We start from the raw sequence: 16,799 nt of genomic DNA, 5'->3' as shown, positions 1-16,799 counted from the left end.
GATATCTCTATATGCCCAGTACCCAAAATTATTGCCTGGTTCACAATAGTCACTTAAGTTTTCATTAAATTGTATTTCTTATATCAAATTTGCATGTGTTCAGAAAAGATAATGAAAAGGTGAATCAGAATCATTTCTCTCTCCTGTCTTCTTTCTCCTCAGAACATATTTAAAAATATGATAATAATCTGCTTCCAGATGAGTGTGGTAGTGCATGTCTCCAATCTCAGCGTTCAGAAGACTGAAGCATGCCAGAGGAATAGGGTGATCCTGTCTTTAACAAAATGGGTGCTTGAGGCTTATACCTGTAACCCAAACTGCTAGCTATTCAGGAGGCTAAGATTTGAGCATTAGAGTTCAAAGTCAATCTGGGCAGATAAATCTTCAAGACTATTATCTCCATTTCAACCAGAAAAAAAGCCAGAAATGGAGATGTACCTCAACTGAACACCAAACTGGAGCAAAAAAAAAAAAAAAAAGTCAAATAAAAGCTCAAGGGCCTGAGTTCAAGCCCCAATATTGACACACAAACAAAGAAAAAATCCTGCTTCATATCACCACCATTATCTCTGTCATTCACAATTGCCCCTCCAGAGCCAATCCAGTTTCACTGCAGTTCTCAACCTTTGGGGAAAAGAAACACCTCACCAAGGGGGAGGGCACCAAAGGAAGAAGTAAATGGTCTGTGATGGTTTTGTCTGTCCCGATTCATTCAATAAATATTTGCTCAGTTCCCAGCACACACACTGAGTGTTAAGAACTGTGGGAAAAACAAGGTCTTCCCATGAGTTTGTGTCTTCAAAAAAAAGAAAAGGAAAGAAAAAAAAGGAGAGAAAAGGCCAAGCACACACCAGGCTGATGATAGCCCTGTCTGATGAGGCTGGGCATGAGAACAACTTGTGGAGCTCTGCTTCCCATAGATACAAAGAACTATTCAGTGATGGGGCCGACTTTCTCATAAGCAAATGCCAAAGCAAATGCTTCCAGTGCCAACGCCACGTTCCACAGTACCTTCAATCCTCTCGCAGAGTTTATGCAAAGAATGCATAGGGCAGGCCTCGCACAGCTTGATCTGCGTCTTGGCGCTCTGCAGTGCAGCCGCCGTGCTGAACGCCTGCTTCAGGGTCAGCATGACCTCATCCACCTGCGAGAAGGAACAAAGTACCCATCCATAATGCTGTTGTTCACGGAAACCTGACAAACCCAACAGCAATAGAAGCCTTTATTATTGCTGCTCACTAACTCATAAATAATGGAACTTTGAGGCCTAGACAGCTGGCAGAGAGTAAATATGAAGTTTAGACCTTTCATCCATCTCATGGCAGCTGGGTGAAATAAGACCATTTTAATATGTGTCATATAATGTAGATCTGTTACTAATGTTGTTTTCTTCTGGCTTTTTTTTGTGTGTGGGGTGAGGGGGAGATGGTTATCTTGCTGGCCAGTTGGAAATGAAAGTCTCACAGACTTTTCTGACCAGGCTGGCTTCAAACAGCAATCCTCAGATCTCAGCCTCCTGAGTTGGCAGTATTACACGCATAAGTCAATGGCACTATTTTCAACACCTGGATAGGACTACACTATTGCAGAGAGTTTAATCAGAAGATTAATTAAGGTCTTTGTTTTAATCAAATGGTCCACTAACGACCACCCTGCAAGCTTTGTCTACCATGCACAAGGAGTAAAAAAAAAAAAATACAGTGAACATTTATTTGTGCTAATAAGTATCCTATTTAATGTATTCTTTTTGGTCGCTCCTGTTATAAAAATAAATGAAGCCTGCGTTTAAGTGGAGCACTGACAGGAGGATGTGTTCAGTTCAAATAATAGTGGAAAGATTCTTTGAATATTTCTGGTCCCATCGCTACAGCTTCTCATTTATTACCTGTCTTCTTATGACTTGTAAGACTAAGAAGCTGTGACAACATGGTATCTCAACTGAAACTCACCACAAAGTCAACAGTTTTCAAAGGGCCAGATGCTTCCTTTCTTTCTCCTCCATGAACCCAGGAAAGAAGTCTGAATCTTTCTGTCTAGTTATCTGTTTTCTCTGAAATCAACTAACAGAACATCCTCAGGCACTACTAAAGCACATCAGGAGGCTGACATACTATTCACTTAGGGGAGGTGTGCTCTTCCCACATTCTATACAAGAAGGCCACATTCCAGGACCTTCTGACAGATTACTGAATTCTAAAGGGCTCACCACAGTTAGCTCTGATATTCAAAATTCTTTATTATCATTAGTAAACAACAATTTTACTCTATTTCCCCACTTCTCCTGTGGCTTGGTTTAAGAATGAGTTATTACTTAAAGAATCTAATTCATGTCTGCATTTGAGTACATGAGAGAAATTATCCTAGTATTGCTTCAATACCACTAAAAAAAATCAGTGGCTACTATTCTAAATTGCATTACCAACCATAAAAAGGCTTGTGACAGATGACAAGGTAGCCAAGTGGCTAAGGCAACGGGCTGCTAATCCACTGTGCTAGCAGGATGCCAGTAGCTAACATCTGTAATCCTAGCTACTCAGGAGTCTGAGATCTCGAAGCCAGCCAGGAGAGGAAAATCCCTGAGACTCTTATCACCAAGGAACTACTCAGAAAAAGCCAGAAATGGTGCTGTGGCTCAAGTGGCAGAGAACTAGGTTTGAGCACAGAGCAGCTCAGAGACAGAGCCCAGGCCCTGAGTTCAAGCCCCAAGACCAGGGAAAAAAAGGACTTCTGAGTTATTTCACAGCATCTCAGAAAGAAAAATTAATTTTATAAATATGTCATTTTATACCATAATTTAAAAATAAAGAGCTAAAAGCACTGTGTTTAATTAATGCCTTTGCATTTTTATTTCCTCTGCCTGGTTCTATATTGAAAGGCAATTTAGGTGCTCATTTATTTTATTTCCTTGTTTCTCATTTATTTGAGACGCTAAAAGAGTTGGTAATCAGCTTAGTAATATGAATAATTCTCCTATATTTTATTCTTTAATAATACTGTCTTATGCATGTTTTTCTGTGGAAATATTGAATGTATTTCCTGTCGATTTCTGGGTAACGTAAGACACCATTTCAATAGTGTCTGAAATGCGGCTACAAAATTCTCCCAGCCATAAATATTAGTAAAAATTTTATTTGACTAAAACTGAGATCAATATAACTAAAAATTCAAATTAATGGCTGGGAGTGTAGCCTAATGGTAGAGAGCTTGCCCAGCATTCATGAAGACCAAGGTTCTATTCCTTGGTACCATATACATAGAAAAGAGCCAGAAATGGTGCTGTGGTTCAAGTGGTAGAGCTCTAGCCTTGAAAAAGGCCAAGGACAGTGTCCAGGTCCTGAGTTCAAGGCTCAGGACTGGGAAAAATAAAATTCAAATCAATGCCCTTTGAATACAAGAAAAAAATAGGTCACATCTAAAAATACAAAAGACCAAATACAGATGAGTCAGGTACATGTAAGGGAAAAAAAAAGAATTATTGGCAATATTACCTGAAACAGTTATTTCAAATGACAAACATAAAATTGTACAAGCAATTCTTTGATACCAAAGATAAAATCCATAATAAAAATAATGTCCAAAACCTCTGCACCAAGCAGAACAAAACAATCATCTGGTCTTCAAGTTTTTCCTCACTGGAAAAACTTGAAATCTTTAACCTATCCAATAAAAATTATTAACAATAAAGCAATATCTACATCAGAGACTAATCACCATGTATTAAAATGTTATCCATATTTGTTAGATTTTAATTCTATTTATCACATTGTTTATTATGGGTAAATTCTGATACAACTGCTAATATGTCTAAAACTATGTCCTATATTTATTATTTATAGGTTAAATCATGCCAATTACTTGCAGTTTTCCTCAAGTGAGAAACTTTTCATACATTATTGTTAATCCCTAAAGATCTGTAACTTTTCCTTCTTATTTAAAACACAGAACTCAAACTTACATCCATCCCTTTATCTGCTATCCTCTCTACTTTGCTTGATCCTTTATTGTTAGATTTATTTCTACAAGTATAACTAATACAGTAGTGAGAGAAAAATAATTTCATCAACTATGCATCCCAATTTTCCATCAGTACAGTAATACTTCATTTCTAGTAAAATAGTGTTTATTTCATTAACTGTAACAATGTAAAATCGGCTTCTTTTTTCCTTTTGGTTGTACTGTCCTTGAATATTTTTTCTCTGTATTTGGAATTTAGATTTTGTGCTTAAGTAGCAATAACTTACATATTTTTAACATTCTTTAAATAAGTTTTAGAGAAGTTACTTTTGAAAAACAAGTGTATTTTCTGCAAATTTCACCAGTTAATTGAGAATAATAAGCCTATAGATCAGCATGGAAGTAAGGAAGGGAGTGAGAGAGAGAGAGAGGAATGAATGCAAGCAGGAAAGAAGGGAGGGAGGGAGTGTGGGAGGCAAAAGAAAATGTTAATTTTGTGGGCTTGGTATCTGGACAAGATAAGTAAGTTTGTTGGTGCTCAATTCTTTTGTTCTATACAACTGCAAAACCACATCAATCATAGTGCTGCTCAAAAGGTATTATTGAATTGACTATTGTGTTTTGTTCCATTTGTCAGTTGCTTAAACCCTCTTCTATTACACAGGAAATGTACATTAAATTTTCCTTCTGGCTTGCAGGTTTGATACAAGACTACTCAGTTAAGATGGGAACTGACAAAATTATAGAGTTAGCAGAGTCTGCAAGATCCTAGCCTGGGCATATTCTCAAGAATAATGAAGCTGGTATTCAGATCACTTCCGCCTCAGGTGACAGAGGGGCACTCACTCACAGCCAGTGTGTTCTGTTGCCTTAGCCATGGCATAAGCTAGAGGGAAAAAAGAGCAAGTTGCACATCTGCAAATTGATTCTGTTTCAAAAACCCATTCTACAAGCATGAAGAGGGGGGAAAACAAAACACAACAAGAACTAAGCTCTAAAAGAAAACAAAACCTGACAACAATCTTGGGAGTGAGTTCTTCCTGACCCAGGGGACAAAAAGAGTAAGAGCTGTGTGCCAGTGGCTCCTAACTGTATTCCCAAATACTCCGGAGGCTGAGATCTGAGGATCAGGGTTCAAAGCCAGCACAAGCAATACAAAGCCAGGCAATACAAAGAAAGCAATGCAATACAAAGCCCAAAGACTCTTATCTCCAATTAATCAGTGGGGCTGTGGCTCAAGGGTAGGACAGTAGCCTTGAGCTGAAGAGCTCAGGGACAATGCCCAGGCCCACAGTTCAAACCCTATTACCCAAAAAAAGAGCAAAAGAGGTATTGGAGGAGAGAGAGTTCTTTCAGTCAATAGAATTTAGTAAGGAACTGGATACAGATAATGGAAGAGAATGCATCAAAATTCCTCAGCTGCAAGTAAGCCAGTCCCAAAGAAACATAGGCTCCATGGTTTCCCTCATTTGTAATAATAGGTACATGTGTAGGATTTTCCAAGCAGAGGTTCACAAAAGCTCAATAACTATGTACATATGACCATATAAGATGATGTTAAGTGAAATGAATAAAAGGGTTTTCTTTGTGGTTGTTGCTTTTAATGTACTATGTGAAGTTACTTCTATTTTTTTCTTTTGTTTTTCCCCCTTATGGTTTAACCTGTGTTTTTACTGTATCTGACTTTGGTACCTGGTGAATTTATTATACATTTATTTGTTTATTTAAATGGAAGGGAAGGGAACCTCATGATTATGAGACAAAGGATAAACCAATGTAACAGCAATATTCACAAGACAATATGCTGGAAATGAACCTTACAACTTGGGGTGGGGGGAGGGAAAGTGGGAGAAAAACATGGGAGGGGAAACAATGTTCAAGAAGTAATGTACTCACTACTTTACATATATGACTGTAACTTCTCTATACATCCCTCTGATAATAAAATATAAATTACAAAAAAGATTATCTAGGAAAATGACACTCAAATGAGATTCTGTAGAATAATGAACTATTAGAAGCAAGAGGTTTAGATTGACTAGGTGGAGACCTGGAAGGTAGTAGCCAACAAAGAAGTGTCTTTCTACTAAATCACTTCTTTACTACTCCAGCCAAAGTGTTCTCATCTAGGCCTGCAGAAGGGAAGAGTTAAGCACTGAGACCATGCTGCCTGGCATCCTTGCATGGCCAAGTTGGATGAAAGGAATATATGCTTGAGCTTATTGTTTTTCGGCTGAATGCTAGTAGTTCACACTTGTAACCTTAGTTACTCAGGAGGCTGAAATCTGAGGATCGTGGTTGGAAGACTGTCCCAGGGGAAAAGTCCCTAGGAGACTCATCTCCAATAAATTACTCCAAAAAAAAAAAAAAAAGGCAGAAGTGGCACTATGGTTCAAGTAGTAGAGAGCTACCTGTGCATGCACAAAGAAGCTCAGGGACAGTGCCCAGGCCCTGAGTTCAACCCCCAGGACTGACGAATGAATATATATATACATATACATATATAGAGAGAGAGAAAGAGAGCATACATATATATGTATATATTCTGTATTCTATAAACTCTTTACAAATAGTGAGGTATATAGCAGAAAGTGTTGAGATGATTAGTGGAGGCAGCACAGGTTTTAAAAAAAAAAGAATGGAAATCTTTGAGGAAAAAAATTCAGTAGATTTCTTAGACCCTCAGATATAATATATCAAGACTAGATAATAGATCCCCTCTCAAACTTAAAGCATGCCGTAACAGAGGGCACAAGAAGATTGGTGTTAGAAATTACTTGCAAGCTCACTTCCAGGTTAATTAGAGAAAAGGGTCTCATAGTCGGGCATGGTGGCTCATGCCTGTAATCCTACTCAGGAGGCTGAGATCTGAGGATCACAGTTCAAAGCCAGCACCAGCAATACAAAGCCTACAAAGCTGTGAGACTCTTAGCTCCAATTAATCACTAGAAAATGGGAAATGGGGCTGTGACTCAAGGGTAAGGCAGTAGTCTTGAGGTGAAGACTTCAGGGACAGTACCCAGACCAGGGTTCAAGCACCATGACCCCCCCCCACCAAAAAAATGCCTTGCAAATTCAAAGAGGTGAATAAAGTATTCAAAATGAGAACAGAGGCTAATATAAAGGGGGGGGAACAACTCTTTACTCCGTTGATACCTACTCTGAGATGTTACAGCAATCAAGGAAATTATATCACCATTTCTTTCTCTTTTATTTAAGCAATGGAAAAATGTAACAACTTTTCTTTTAGTCTTTATCTACTTAAAAAGAAAATCACAAACTCTTGGTAACCTGAAGAGCTTTGTTAGATTCAAGTACATATGAGGTTTAATAATTGTCATGATAATTTGCTTTTTTTCTATAGCATCTGAGGTATAAAAATATAGTTCTAGTTGTCCTCTTCTATTTCCTTTGAGACCTGGGTTCCCAAGAGATGACTCTGCTGTAAGACAGATATACTGAGAGACGCATTAACACCACTTACCAGGGACTCGCTGGCACACTGGAACACATAACAAATATATTGGCTCAGCCCAGGCTCTGGAGACTCCCGACAGATAAAGCCAAAGTGATCAACATGCTTTATACCCTAGATGAGGGGGAAGAGAAGTGCAAACAACATTTATGGAAATCAGTGTCAGTTCCGTGCTTTCCCAGGTCCTCAGATTTCTCCTTCACACGATGTGTCATAGGACACATCATATCATATGACACAAGTCATATCAATGTCACATGGTGGCCTGTGGATATATAACATTAATACAAAAGATGAGACCAGCTCAGATTGTTTTGTTTCTGATAAACACTATGACTCAGGATCACAGGAAGAAAATTATCGATGGCCCAATTCACTGGCAAAACAAAACAAAACCAAAAAAAAAAAAAAAAAACCACTGGTATAAGCTCTTAATTTATTGTCTTATTAGTACAGGAGTCAATGTTACATCACACATCTCATTCTTATCTATATGAAGCTAAAACCCTAAGAAAAAACTACCACTGACAATATTCAAATTAAATGTGATGCAAATCTACAAAGTATGCATATAAATACTAAACTTCAGGTCTGGGAATGTGGCCTAGTGGTAGCATGCTCGCTTAGCATGCATGAAGCCCTGGATTTGATTCCCCAGAACCACATACACAGAAAAAAACCAAAAGTGGTGCTGTGGCTCAAGTGGCAGAGTGCAAAAAGTGTCCAAGGACAATGCCAGGCCCTGAATTCAAGCTCCAGGACTGGCAAAAAAAACAAACAACAAAAAAAAAAACCCGCCTAAACTATCTGCTATTAATGGACAGTCAAAAGAACACCAATGTTAAAATACTGATATGCACTTTGTTTTCTTTTGTATTTGTGCTGGTACTGGGGCTGGAACTTGGGGCCTGCATGATGTCCCTAAGTTTTTTCATTCAAGACTAGGGCTCATATAGTATGAAGCTAATTGAAAGGACCTCCAGGATATTGAAACAAAAGCCATATAACGAATGATTGTTGTCCTTAATGTGCTATGTTGTCTCTCATCTCTTTTGCTGTCCCTTGGTTATCTCATATTGTTACAGTATCTCAGTTTGTTATCTGATATATTGAATTTATTTGTATTTGGTTATTTGAAATTTGATAGGGAAGGGGGGAAAACCAAGACGGGTGGGGGGGTTGGGGGGGAGGGTAATGGGTACCAAGACATGTGAAAGGGTATCAATGTAGGTGAATTAATGCACCTTCTATCTGGCAAATATCATGTAACCCTTTTACTAATTACAATTAAAAAAAACACTTAAAAAAAAAAAGACTAGGGCTCTACCACTGGGACATTTCTCCACTTCCAGACTTTCTGGCTGGTTAATTGGAGATAAAAGTCTCATGGAATTTCCTGCTAGAGCTCGCTTCAAACCAGGATTTTTCAGCTCTCACCCTCAGGAGAAGCTAGGAGTCCACGAGTGAACATTGGCCTCTGACATTGATGTGGTCTCTAAAAAGTTATTCCAGCTACCAATTATACACATACACATTACTGTTCTTCCTGGACCCCGGTGAAGAAACTTCAGATACATTAAATAATCATAATAATAATTTTAATAACAACAGAATTTAGCTGGGATAGAAAGTCCCAATGAGACTCTTATCTCCAATTAACCACTCAAAAACCAGAAATGGCTGGAAGTAGGAGAGCACTAGCCTACAGAATGCAAGCAAAAGCAAAACAGGACTCAGAATAAGATCATTTCTACTGAGTCTTAGTTTAACAAATCTGAGAGGTTTGAGATATTGTGCTGGCCCACTAATAATTATCACTGGGGTTCCAAAATAGCAGTTTCAATGCCTACTGTCAGGAATGACTGAGATTCAGAACTAACGAAATGTCTCTGACAGCTCCTGGAGTGTTTGATAAATGCCAACCTCAATTCTTGCCATAAGTAGCTCAGTCTGTCAAATGGATATGGAAAAAGGAAATCATCTCTGGTAGAAAGAAGTTAGTCAGGAGAATGAGGCTGTTGTTCATGCAGTGAAAATAAGCACTATGTGACAATACTTGTTAGTGATTGAAGAATATCATCTTTCACTGACTTAATACTAAATGGACTTCATTAGCTCAGAATGTCCTCATAGCTGGTGGCAACATTATCAGGAAAGAAAGTCACTCCCTGCCTCATGAAGCTTGCTTGGTAATCAGTCACACAGTTTTTGAAGCAAGAGACAGCTGTAAATGTGCAGCATTCAAAAGTAGGCTAATGGCTCACGCCTGTAATTCTAGCTACTGAAGGGGCTGAGATCTAGAGATGTCTATTTAAAGATGGCCTGAACAAATTACACAGACCATTACCTCCAAGTAACCACCAAAAGAAGCCAAAAATGGAGGCTCAGGTGGTAAAGTGTAAGCCTTGAACAACAAAAGCTAAGGGACAGCATTCAGGCCCCGACTTCAACCCGTGGCACACATACATACACACACACACACACACACACACACACACACACACACACACTCACACAGATGCCTTGCTCCTGAAAACAACCACATTATATCAACTTCTTAAATGCAAAGAAATCAAAAGAGCCAGGCTATTTGGTGAAGACTATAGACTTGGCCAACTGTTATTCTGAAGAGAGGATTTCCCACCTGCTTCCTTTGTGCTTTGATCTAAATGTTTTTTTTTTCTGAATCACATTATAGAATGCAAGTTTACATATAATAACAGTAAGAGAGAAGATAAAAAATTAGATATAAGCTTTTAGTGTCATACAATTGGTTTGCTTGAATTGTCTGCTTTTCCTTTCTTTTTACTTTTTCTTTTTAATTTCTAGTATGTTTACTGCACATTCTAGTTTTCTCATTGCATGGCTCTGGAAAGGCGGGTGATAAGAGATTGTGCTTCTAAGGGTGTTTCTTGGTACTCCTGCAGGACAGGAACTGCATTTTGTTTATACATCTGCATTTACTTCAATACTTAGGACAGGGCCCAGTACGTATAAGAGGATCATTCATTTGATATTCACAGAAGATCTAAAGGTTGTCAACCCTAATTCCACTATACCATTCCAATGTCCAATAGTATAAGATATCAGCTGAGCACAGGTACTAATCCCAACTACTCAGGAAACAGATCTGAAAATAAAGGTTCAAAGCTAGCCTGGGAAGACAAGTCTGTGAGACTTTTATCTCCAGTTAGCCAACTAAAGGCCAAAAGTGGAAGTGTTGTTCTAAGGGTAGAGCACCAGCTTTGAGCAAAATTCAAGCAGGAGACAAAGGCCAGTACCAGAATACACACACACACACACACACACACACACACGCGCACACACACACACACACACACACACACACACGTACATCAAAGCATAAGACGCCTGTCACTGATAGCTTATGGTCCTGCATGAAATTCCTAGTATGTGGGTAATGATAAAAACATGTATAAGCTGGCTGCTGGTGTCTCATACTTGTAATCCTTGCTACTCAGGATGCTGAGTTCTGAGGATCGTAGTTCAAAGTCAGCCTGGACAGGAAAATCTGTGAAACCACAACTAGAGCTGTGACTCCAAGTGGTAGTGCAGTAGCCTTGACTAGAAAAGCTCAGGGACAATGCCTAGACTCTGAGTTCAAGCCCCATGGCTGAAAAAAAAAAATACTTATTATAATAGTATTTTTTAACCAGATTTTAAGTAAGAATTTCGAACTTTAATATAAATCCCCTTCCCAAATTCACATGCTATTATTCTCTAACTTGCTAGAGAATGTTTTCCTATATATCAAAATTTTAGATCTCCATGTAACAGAAAAAAATATTAGAAGTGGAGGGGCCGGGAGTTTGCCTACTGGTAGAGTGCTTGCCTAGCATGCACGAAGACCCGGATTCGATTCCTCGGTACCACATACACAGGGGGGGAAAAAAGCCGGAAGTGGTGCTGAGGCTCAAGTGATGGAGCTCTAGCCTTGAGAAAGTCCAAGGACAGTGCTCAGGCCCTGAGCTCGAGCCCAGGACTGGCAAAAAAAAAAAAAAAAAAGATGAAGGGATCCTAAAAGATCAGTTCCAAGAAGTATTAAATCACTAGGCCAGAAAGGATACTCTCAATTCCAGGACACTCTTCAGAGTAGTTTGCACATTTTACCTGCCCACATTTAGGCTTAGACACTCCTTCTAATGTTTTTGTTGTTGTTGTAATGTTTTTGTTGTTGTAGTTGTTAATTGTTGTCAGTCATGGGACTTGAACTCTGGGCCTGAGTGCTGTCCCTGAACTCTTCAACTCAGGGCTAGCACCCTACCCCTTGAGCCACAGCACCACTTCCAGTTTTCTGGTGATTAATTGGAGATAAGAGTCTCACAGACTTTAATGCCCAGGCTGGATCCTCAGATCTCATCCTCTTGAGGATTACAGATGTGAGCCACTGGGGCCAGTCATTTGGCTTGAAGTCTAGGCATGGACACTGTCCCTGAGGTCTTCAGCATAAGGCTACCACTCTACCCCTTGAACCACAGCACCACAGCGCCATTGCCAGTTTTGTGTGGTTAACTGGAGATAAGAGCCTCATGCCTGAGCTGGCTTTGAACTGTGATCATCAGATCTCAGCCTCCTGAGTAGCTAGGATTGTAGGCTTGAGCCACCGCACCCAGCTTTCCATTTTTTAACAGTACATTTATGCAGCTCTACCCTTGGATGGTAACTAGGACACTAAGTGATGCCCACACTTTACTTTATGTGCCATGTACACATTTGCCCATATTGATTACCCTAAACCACACAGTTTGTAAATTAAAAAGAAAAAGAACAGACACTCTGCCAAACTTTTGAATTTACATGACTACAAGTCAAAAACCCTAGTTCTTCCTTGTACTTCTTACCATGGAATAAAATGATTCAGATACACAGCTGTGATATATTATCAAAAGACATCACCACCACCAAAATTCCAGCAGTGAAGGGATGTGATAAAGGCGTAATACAAAGAGAAAACACTGACTACACTACAGAGAAAATGTGAATAGATAGTGAAGAATTGGGCGGGACTGTGGTACTATCATAGAACATACCATAGGAGGAAGTTTAATTTTTAGGACACATCCTCTTTTATTGATATTACATTATATTATATTACATTGCTTATTTTGCATCACTACTAGAGTTTGAAATCAAAGATTCATGCTCTCTTTTTTTCACTGTTGGCTTACACTCTACCACTTGAGCCATGCCTCCAGCTTGTTCACTGGAGATAGGAATCTCTTGGATTTGTCTACCTGGGCTAATTTTAAATCATGATCCCCAGATCTCACCCTCCTGATTTGCTTGGATTGTAGGTCTGACCCAACTACAAGTTCTTTTCAAAAAGATTAAAATTTATGTATAGATTATAAAATGTAAAGGTCTTTAAGTTTAGTTATTTTTTGGTTATTATTAAAACAAGATGTTGAGGGAAGGTATTTGTACACAATGGAATTCTATGCTGCTGTCAGAAAGAATGACATCAACCCATTTGTTAGGAAATGGAAAGACTTAGAAAAAATCATATTAAGTGAAGTAAGCCAGACTCCAAGGAACTTAGGCTCAATGGTTTCCCTCATTTGTCATAACCAGTAGAAACCTTGGGCTCTACTAGCAGAGATCTGCAATAGAGCAAAACCTTGATTCATAAGGCCATATAGTATGAAGCTAATTGAAAGGACCTCCAGGATACTGAAACAAAAGCCATATAACAAATGATTGTTGTCCTTAATGTACTATGTTATCTCTCATCTCCTTTGCTGTCCCTTGGGTATCTCATATTGTTACAGTACCTCACTTTGTTATCTGATATACTGAATTTATTTGTATTTGATTATTTGAAATTTGATAGGGAAGGGGGGAAAACCAAGATGGGGGGGCTATGGGGGGAGGGTAAAGGGTACCAAGACATGTGAAAGGGTATCAATGTATTAAATTAATGCACCTTCTATATGGCAAATATCATGTAACCCTTTTATTAATTACAATAAAAAACGATGTTTTCTTAAAAATTATAATGCAATACATACCTGAGAACAAGAGGAGATATCTTTAAAATTCTTCTCTAGCACAACTGATTTACTGTCTGGACTGATAAGGTTAATCTCAAATCGTCCAACCTTTGGAGGGGGAAAAACACTACAATTAAATTCAAGTGACTTAATATCTTATATTATTATTCAATATTCAACTAATATCACAGATTCAAATACCAAGATTGGAAGCATGGCCCAAGTGGTAGAATACCAGCTGTGAGCAAGCAAGCAAATCTAGCACAAGGCCCTAGTATAAACTAGTATCAGCAAAAAAGAAAGAAAAGAAGAAAGAAGACAGAAAACAAAAATACTAGAGAGACATTTTTTCCTTTGTTGAAAATCATGAAAACTATTACAGTAAGTTACAGGACACAGATTAGAAATGACTGTTCAAAATATGCAAACTTTCCCCACTTTATGATTTCTAAAAAATAACAGTACTTTAGGTTAGTCAGAGATTCTCCAAAGGGTCAATAAAATATGCATGTACCATCTGTGCAAGGGTGCATGTATGTGTGCTCATGTGTCTATGTAACCATTTGTATATGAGCATATATGTAATATGTGTATGTAATATGTGTACACATATATAAGAATAGAATGAAAGAAATGGAGGAAGTATGTGTATTCAAATAGCTGGCCTAAATAAAAATATTTTTACATGGGCTGGGCGTTTGGCCTAGTGGTAGAGTGCTTGCCTAGCATGTACAAAGATCCAGGTTCAATTCCTCGGTACCACATACATTGAAAAGGCCAGGGTGCTGTGTCCCAAGTGGCCTTGAAGAAAGCCCAAGGACAGTGCTCAGGCCCTGAGTTCAGCCCCCAGGACTGGCAAAAAAAAAATGTTTTTACATTAAACAGCTATTCAGAAAGGACAAATCTGATAGCTTCAAAAAGGAATGAAAACTCAGCTATAGCTGGCAGAGTGGCTCAAGTGGTAGAGCACCTGCCTAGCAAGCAAGGCCTGAGTTCAACCTCTAGCACTAGGAAAAGACAAACCACAAACAAACAGAAACACACAGCCATAGTTAAACTAGATGCCAAGAGTTAACCAAAACTACCATGAAACACAAATGTAAAATAAAATATGAAACACTGGGGTTGGTCACCAGGCTAGCTGTGGAAATTCCCTCCCAGGATTCTTTAAAACAGGATAAACCATTAGGTTTTTGTTGTTGTTTACTTATTTTTGTTGTTGTTAGGGTTCCTGGACTTAAACTCAGGGTATAGGCACTGTTCCTGAGCTTTTTTGCTCAAGACTAGGGCTCTACCACTTGAGCCACAGCCATTTTGGCTTTAGTAGTTATTTCAAGATAGAGCATCACCCACTTTCCTCCCCAGGCTGGTTTGGAGCTGCAGTCATCAGATCTCAGCCTCTAGGGTAGCTAGGATTAAAGATGTGAGCCATTAGCATTCTGCCTTCTTGCTGATTAGGGATGTTTTTGTTTTGCTTTGTTTCATTTTAGGAAATGCCAGTCTTCAGAATCTGATCATTAAAGACCCCACTAAGCACTACCATACATTAAGCTCTTAAAGGGGAAGGTGATATATGCTGTTCCCTACATAACATTCAAAAAGTGTTTTCAGAATCAAGAATTACCTTTTACCTTCACAAGAAAGACAGCTTGCATCAGATTATTAATAATCAACACTAAACCACCAGAACAATGGCATGTGACAGGCAGAGTGCAGTGCCTCAAGCCCACCACCAAAACCCCCCTGCCCTCAGAAAAGGATCCTGAGTAGAACTCAGTGCACTGTCCCTTAGCTTTTTCCAGTGGAGGCTAAAATTCTACCACTTGATCCACATCTCCACTTTCTTTTTTTTTTTTGAATTGGAAACAAGCATCTCCTGGACTTTCCTTCCCTGGCTGACTTTGAACCTTGATCCTCAGATTCCAGCCCCCCACCCCCACCCCACCCCCACCACCAGGGGCATTTTTTGCGCATTCCCTTTTCATGGCCCAGTGTAAATGTGTGTTCTCCTCTAAGCTACATCTGTGTCTATGGGATTTTAGGAATCAACTGAATCTCTGTTTGTATCCAACCTAACCTAATGCTACAAAATTTCTTTAAAAAAAAAAAAAATCAACCCAGGTGGTGATTAATATCCAGAGTGGCGGTTTCCATCACAGGCCACCTCTCCCACCTCTCTGCCTTCCTGCTTGCTGTTCCTCCACCTCCCTTGTCTGCTTGTGAGGAGACACTTGCAAGTTGGACTTCCCTGAGGACCACCGGGGGAAGCAGCAGGGGGGACCTGGGGGAGATGTCAACCAGGTGCTCCTGTCCTAGGGGGTCAGGATGCAACAGGCGGAGGTTGCTAAGCAACGGGCCTGCAGCACCGGCCCAGCATCCGCCCACAGGAGAGACCAGCACCCCGACCCACCTGAAAGAGCATAGTTCTGTTCTTCTCCGAGTCCGAGGGCTGCACGTGGCTGGGCGCGCTCGCGTGTCTCCTCCGGGGCTGGGCCTTCTGGCTGTTCTCGTGGATTTTCTTCTGCAGGACTCCGGTGACACTGCTGCAACGAGCCCGAAACTCCTGCTGGTCATCAAGGTCACCGTCTTCCAAAATCCGCTCTGGGAAGCAACCACGATTGCTGGGCAGCGCGGGCTGGCTGGGCAGGGCTGGCAGGGCCGGGGCGGTGTCGACAGGGGCCTCGGCCTCCTCGGGCAGGCTATGACCTGGGGACCTGGGCCCCTCGGCCTCCAGGGCCCCTGGCTCATCACCCTGTGGCCGCAGGCGCAACTGCTGGTGCAGGCTGAACTGCTCGATGCAGTCGTCGATGAGGCTGGACGGGGCCTTCTTGTGTGTCACGGTCACCTTTCCACAGTACAGGACCTCGAACTTCTGCGAGTTGTAAAAGGCGTCCTCGTGGTCTTTGCTGGGCTTGGAGCCTTCTTTCATGGCGGCTTTGGATAACTGTCGGATGCTGCTCATCACATCAGGGACCTGGGGAGAGAGGAAAAGACTCCTCTGAGCTAGCTGGTATCTACCACCATCCCTCCTTATCCACAGACCTCACAGTGGTACCACCCAGAAAGGACCAGCCCCTACACCAGGGAGAGTGTCAATTTCACCAGCCTCCTTCATGGGAGTTTTGTAACACTGCAATGTCATAGCATTAGCCTCGAGGACTTTCCAGGTTTTGTCTTTTATTTTTTGGTGCTGAGGATGCTTGCCCACTTTAAATGCATTAGCTTCCCCAAAACTGAGCTATGAGACTACCTAGACCACTGACGTTTTTCTAATAAACCATACGTTCGATTCCTTTAAAAAGTTCAAGGAGTTTCAGCCAAAAGGAAGCAAGCTCCAACAATGATGATAAAATAAACAT

At 40.2% G+C, this 16,799-nt stretch overlaps 1 protein-coding gene across 1 annotated transcript in view; it reads right to left on the bottom strand.

The window, feature by feature from the left end:
* The window catches only part of Tbc1d4 (TBC1 domain family member 4), a 64,298-nt gene extending 47,887 nt beyond the window's left edge, over window positions 1–16,411 (bottom strand). Inside the window, exons 1-4 of the mRNA XM_090342034.1 lie at window positions 15,851–16,411; window positions 13,459–13,548; window positions 7,439–7,543; window positions 1,012–1,144 (exon numbers count right to left, since the gene is read on the bottom strand). Of these exons, the coding sequence (XP_090198160.1) occupies window positions 1,012–1,144; window positions 7,439–7,543; window positions 13,459–13,548; window positions 15,851–16,402 (880 nt within the window). The 5' untranslated portion in view covers window positions 16,403–16,411. The remainder of the gene's footprint in view (window positions 1–1,011; window positions 1,145–7,438; window positions 7,544–13,458; window positions 13,549–15,850) is intronic.
* Between the last annotated feature and the right edge of the window lie 388 nt (window positions 16,412–16,799).

This window comes from Megascapheus bottae, chromosome 11 (genome assembly GCF_031878675.1).
Source record: "Megascapheus bottae isolate mThoBot1 chromosome 11, mThoBot2.hap1, whole genome shotgun sequence".
Lineage (NCBI taxonomy): Eukaryota > Metazoa > Chordata > Mammalia > Rodentia > Geomyidae > Megascapheus > Megascapheus bottae.
Note: the sequence above shows the minus strand (reverse complement) of the source record. Positions and strands in the feature narration are given on the sequence as shown.